The sequence below is a fragment of the Helianthus annuus genome, chromosome 8 (genome assembly GCF_002127325.2).
Source record: "Helianthus annuus cultivar XRQ/B chromosome 8, HanXRQr2.0-SUNRISE, whole genome shotgun sequence".
In the NCBI taxonomy this organism is placed as follows: Eukaryota; Viridiplantae; Streptophyta; class Magnoliopsida; order Asterales; family Asteraceae; genus Helianthus; species Helianthus annuus.
Window position 1 is genome coordinate 18,325,914 of NC_035440.2, and position 6,291 is coordinate 18,332,204.

The following is a 6,291-nucleotide window of genomic DNA, read 5'->3' on the forward strand; positions in this document are numbered from 1 at the left end:
ACTTCGAAATGGTGCTCCAAGTGACTTGATTTTTGTTAATTGGAAATTTAAACACCCGAACTGAAGCGTTGTTTTCATCGTCTGGAGCACCGTTTCAAGGCAAGTTTTACATCAATGGACTCGTATCGTCGTTCTGATCAAAAGCCCTAAAAAATATGTTTGTAATTTGGAAAAAAGGTTAACTCCGTTAAGTTTTTTTAACGGGGGACCATTGTAGGAAAAATAGGTGAAAGGTGGGACTGATGGGGGGAATATTCTGAGGTGGGATTATTAATGGCCAATAAGGTCTAGGTGGGATTATTACAGGCCAATTTCCGATTACTAAATTACCTTTTGGTTTTAAAATAATAGTGTATATGTGTCATTATCTGATTAGTGGAGAGTTGTTCCTTCGGTTCTCGCAACTGTGGGTGGTTTTCATTTGAACCGGTCCATACATACATACATACATATATATATATATATATATATATATATATATATATATATATATATATATATATGGTAGAGGATAATGAGAAAACTATATTTAGAGAAAACTAACTAAAAAAGCCTAAAAAAGCTAAAAAAACATACCAATTTTTTTTTTTGGTTTTATCATTTAAACTAGTTTTCTCATGATCCATCCATATATATATATATATATATATATATATATATATAAGAGAAGGATCCGTTAGGAACCACTCTTTATTGCGAGAACCGCGAGAACCAATGTGAACACAACAAAAAATATCTATGAAAAACACAAATTTTTTAATAATTTTTTATGTAAAATCGCTACTTTTAGTAGACAAAAAAATTAATAATAAAACAAAATTTTTGTATGTTTTTTTTTTATATTTTTTTAGGTTTTTTGGGGTTTAGTTTTTAGCATTTAGCTTGGGTGGGGGTGGGGGTGGGGGGGGTAAGTTTTTTTTTTATTTATTTTTTTTTGGGGGGGGGGTTTAGGTTTTTTTAGGTGTAGTGAGTTTATTTTGTTGTGTTCACATTGGTTCTCGCGGTTCTCGTAATAAGGGTGGTTCTCGTGGTTCCCATTCTGTGTTCATTTTTACGATTCTTGATGAATGTATATCTTTTTGGGCATTTGGGTTTTTCCTGTTGTAGCGATTTCCCCTAGCATAGCGAATGAATATCGTTTCGACTTAACTTTTTTTCTCATGTATAAAAGTTTTACGTAACAATCCGCAAGGCACGTAATTGATTTAACCCTTTAACGTTTACTTTTTGTTCAGTTACTAAATGTTGATGCAGATTTTGTGTCCGATGTTTGTCGAATAGATTAGATTTATTTTATGTTGAATATGTAATAGTTAGTGAAATGGTTCAACGAACGTGAATTGACCCGCTCGTTTGAAGTGGTCAAATGAGAGGGTTATTTGTTTGACCATGTGTGTTTGCTAGACAAAGGGGGTGTGGCTATAAATAGCAAGCCTTTTGTCATTTGCAAACTAGAGAGTGAGAGTGAGATAGAGAGTGAGCTCATTTGAGAGATTTCACAGTGAGTTGTGTGGTTTGGGGGATAGATCACCACTTGGTCTCTCTCCGGATGTATACTCCATTGGTATTAGTTCGGTTATCTTGTAATCGGACCGATTTGTAATGTTTTACTACCGATTAATACAAAGAAGTTTTGTTTATCCATCTCTCATCTCTCCCGTCTTGAACTAATCTCACACTAATCACGTTTTCGGTCCAGAAACACGGACCTACACTAAAGACATTTATAAATAATGTCCCATCGCAACGTGCGAGTTAGCATCAACTCGTTAGTAACAATTTTATGTTTTTTCAAACTTTTAGTCATATAATCCTTAATTATATTTATTAATACTACAGAGCCCCTAGTCTGAAGTTGAGGTAATGTGCATGCTAGTAGAGTGATTGTTGGTCCACATCTATCAGATAATCTATCTTCTCTCTGGACCCCTGTTAGGCATAGGAGTTCTGAAAGATCAATATATCTACCGGTATCAAATTAGTTAGTTTATTGATGGATGTACTATCTTAATTTAGTGATGGTTAATTTATTGATGGATGTACTATCTTGAAAGATCAACATATCTATCGGTATCAAATCAGTTTATTGATGGATTGTACTATCTAAGTTAAAAGATGGTTGTAGGAAGAAGATCTAATCTAAACCAGCTAATTAATTAATGTACTATTTAAATCTAGAAATGGTTGTAGAAAGAAGATGATATGTGGCTTATTTAAAGGCCAGATCAAGTGAACATACCCATGGCTTTTCTTATATACTTGGTCCTTCTCATCTTGTTTTTCATTCTCGTTTCGATTTTATTTACTATATATACGCATAAAACCCTTAGACATGTTATCCCTTCAAATTGGCCAATTCTTGGAATGATACCGGGTGTTCTTGTAAACGCTCACCAACTCCATGATTACACCACAGAACTTCTGATACAAAGTCGTGGTACATTCATGTTGAAAGGCCCTTGGTTAGCCAACATGGACATGCTACTTACCACCGACCCCTTAGACATCCACCACATTCTAAGCAAAAACTTCAGCAATTATCCAAAAGGTGATAAATTCCAAAAGATCTTTGATATCCTAGGAGATGGAATTCTCAATGCTGACGGTAAGATATGGGAAATTAGCCACAAGGTCATTTTTTCTGTACTAAACCATGTAGGATTTCAGAGTAAGATGGAAACAATTATCTGGGACAAAGTGGAAAATGGGCTTCTACCCATACTTGAATCTATTTGTGAGCGTGGCACTGAGATGGATTTGCAGGATATATTTCAAAGGTTTGCGTTTGATATCGTATTCAAATTACTCTTAGACAATGACCAAGAGAGTCTGTCTCTGAATTTTCCTTACAACCCATATTCAAAAGCGTTCACCGATAGTGAAGAAGCTGTTTTGCTTAGACATGTCACACCCCCATTCTTTTGGAAATTGCAACAAATTCTTAGAGTGGGTAAAGAGAAGAAGCTGAGCGATGCATGGAAATCTTTAGATCAGTTCATATACAAATGCTTGGCTCATAAAGAAATGGACTACAATAATATGAACCATGAGGCGGAGAAGTTCACATTTTTCGATGCTATCATGAGAGAGCTCAAAGACCATATTGACACTTCTATGGATTGCACAAAGTTTCTAAGAGACACCTTTTTTAATCTGACGGCAGCAGGAAAAGAAACAATTAGCAGCGCTCTATGTTGGTTCTTTTATCTTCTTGCGACAAACCCAACCGTAGAAGATAAGATTTTAGAAGAGATGCAAACACATTTGGAGGTCAGTGCACTTAAAAGATGGAACGCGACAGAGTTAGACAAAATGGTTTACCTTCATGGAGCTTTATGTGAAACCTTAAGGCTATATCCCCCTGTCCCTTTCAACAACAAATCTCCATTACAACCAGATATCCTTCCAAGCGGCCACCAAGTTGATCAAAATACCAACATTATTCTCTCTTTTTATTCTATGGGGAGGATGAGATCGATATGGGGGGAGGATTGTATGGAGTTTAAGCCTGAAAGGTGGATTTCTAGTTCTGGAGGAATCAAACATGTGCCATCCTACAAGTTCCCCACATTTAATGCTGGACCAAGAGCTTGTTTAGGTAAGAATATGGCTTTCTCTGAGCTGAAGATAGTCGCAACCACGATCATTTATCATTACCACATTCAGCTGGTGGAAGGTCATCTTGTGCTTCCAGCAGATTCCATGGTACTTCATATGAAGTATGGTCTCAAGGTCAAATTGAATAGAAGATCGAAGTGAATTCAGCTAAAACTATATGTTAAATAAGGTCTGTGAAGACTGTATTTGGGGGGACCTCAAAAGTTTTCCAGCGTGTGAAGACTGTGTTTGTGTGTATGTATGTTGAATCAAGCTTTAGACAAAAGGTAAACTTGTAATTGTGTCGGTGGCATTGTAGCACCGACCTTTTGTTTTATAATTATATAAATCTACTTGGAATAATGTTATTGTGTACTGTTTTGCTATAGTGAAATAAATATTCTATAACCTCAATGTATAATAGATTTGGATTGATGGAATAATGTGGATTTGTCATGTTATGTTATATATCTACCGGGAATAATTTTATTGGTCATGAGAAATACTACTTAAATCGTTTCTATTTGATAAATGTAGGTATTTAGACGTTCTGCATAAAGGAATTGAAGGTTAAGGAGGCCTTGACAAGTGTTTTGAAAGGCTTCTTGATGTTGGATTAGTGTCCTGTAGGTGTCCATTGGAAAACAGTAGTAAATTTTTGAAATAGGTGGCAAAGGTGCATCACAAGGCTGCCAGTCACGAGCGTATTTAGCCCAAAATTTACAAAGTTTACAGTTTGGTCCCTCAACTTCCAATCTTGATCCAAAAGCAACATTTTAACCTCTTATCTTCTACTTAGTTATTAATGGGGTGTTTGTTTTTTTTAACTATATAAACAGCTTTTATTTTTTGAGATGTTACATTTCTTGGGAATTTTAAATTTTGCTATAGTCCAAAATTTGTCATTAATTAGCTTACCAACATGATATCTTATTGTTGTTGTTTGTATTTGCAAGGTTTTTCTATTGTAGGTCAAGATGGTTGGATGCTCTAGAAGACACTCTGAGGAGGAGTGGCATGACATCAATCGGAGACGTGTTAACGTTAGGGGTGAAGAGATCCTGGGGTGTGAAAGGCAAGCAGAGGTGGGTTTCATCAAGTTCTATGTTACTAACCCACCGGAGAGGTGTAGCTCTAGGGAGGTGTTCGGGAATTTTGGGTCTGTTACGGGATTCTATATTGCATGGAAGAGAGACAAGTAGGGGAGGCGGTTCGGCTTTGTGAACTTCCGTGGGGTGACAGATGGGAAGGGCCTTGAAAGGTCCATGAGTAAGGTGGATCATGGGAAATACAATCTGAAGGTTAACACTGCTAGATTTACGGCGGACAACGTTCACAAGGAAGAAAATCAGGAGAAAAGTAAGCAAAAAGTTGAAGCTCCGAAGCCGGCATGGGGTACAAACAACTAGGCTGTACCAAAGTATAACCAAGGTAAGACTTACGCCAGCTGTTAGACGTATAAGAATACATATATGTTCGGCATTATATGTATACAAAATAGATAAGCTAGATATAGTTATTATTATTTTTATTATTTATAACATAGGGCAGTTACAAAACAATTATAAAACCCTATGTATGTACGTATATATACATCTGTATCACCAAATCTGTAATTATCAATTCATTCTATGAACATTATCGTTTAGGCCATCTGCAGAATTTCGTTTACTTATTCGAAAGATTTCAACAAAGTGGTATCAGAGCCACAACATCCGATCCAAGAAATCCATTTACGTTATCTGTTTTAGTTCATTGTCGAATTCAAGATCATGAATCAAACGCAAGGAATACAAACACAGATCCCCAACTGACTGGACAGAATTATTGTCATTGGCACATTCAAATGAAAGTATTGCTTGAATCACAGGAATTGTGGACGGTTGTCGATGAAGGGTATCAAGAACTGGGACCGAATCCGTCGGAAGAAAGATCCGCTGCATACCGGGAGTCAATTAAAAAGGACAAACGGGCCCTGCATATCATATTTCAATCAGTAATCGACACAGTTTTTGAAAGGATTTCACAGGCAAGTTCGGCGAAAGAGGCATGGATTATTCTTCATAAATCATACAGGGGAGAAACACGCGTAAAAACTGTAAGACTTCAATCCCTCCGATGTGAATTCGATTCTTTAAATATGAAAGATGGAGAATCTGTTGAGGAATACTTCAACAGAACGATCCATTTAGTAAACCAATTGCGGATGAATGAAGAAAAATTAGATGAACAGAGGGTTGTAGAAAAAATCTTACGTAGTTTGACTAGGAATTATGAATCGGTTGTTATAACCATCGAAGAAACAAAAAATCTTGCAGAAGTATCCACCGAAGAACTAATGGGGATACTTCAATCACATGAATTAAGATTGAAAAGATACGAAGATAATCCTGTTGAACATGCGTTTCAAGTAACGAATGTAAGCCAAGATAGATCTAGACAACCATTTAAGAACGATTCCACAGGAAGGGGACGAAACAAATATAAGGGCAAGAATTTCAACATGAATTCAATAAGATGCTTCAATTGTCATAAACTTGGACATACGGCCAAGTTTTGCCAACAAAAGGATGAACGCGAGAGAGCGGATAATGCATTAATTCATACAGAAGATGATGTCGATGAACAAGATGACACTATGTTCATGATTTTTAACATGGAGGAGACAGTCAAAAGTGACTGTTGGTATCTTGA

At 36.3% G+C, this 6,291-nt stretch overlaps 1 protein-coding gene across 1 annotated transcript; it reads left to right on the forward strand.

The window, feature by feature from the left end:
• The first annotated feature begins 2,231 nt into the window (after positions 1–2,231).
• Positions 2,232–4,028, forward strand: LOC110872262 (alkane hydroxylase MAH1). The gene has a single exon (XM_022121035.2). It carries the CDS (start codon positions 2,242–2,244, stop codon positions 3,757–3,759), a length of 1,518 nt encoding a protein of 505 aa, XP_021976727.1. The 5' UTR covers positions 2,232–2,241; the 3' UTR covers positions 3,760–4,028.
• The last annotated feature ends 2,263 nt before the right edge of the window (positions 4,029–6,291 follow it).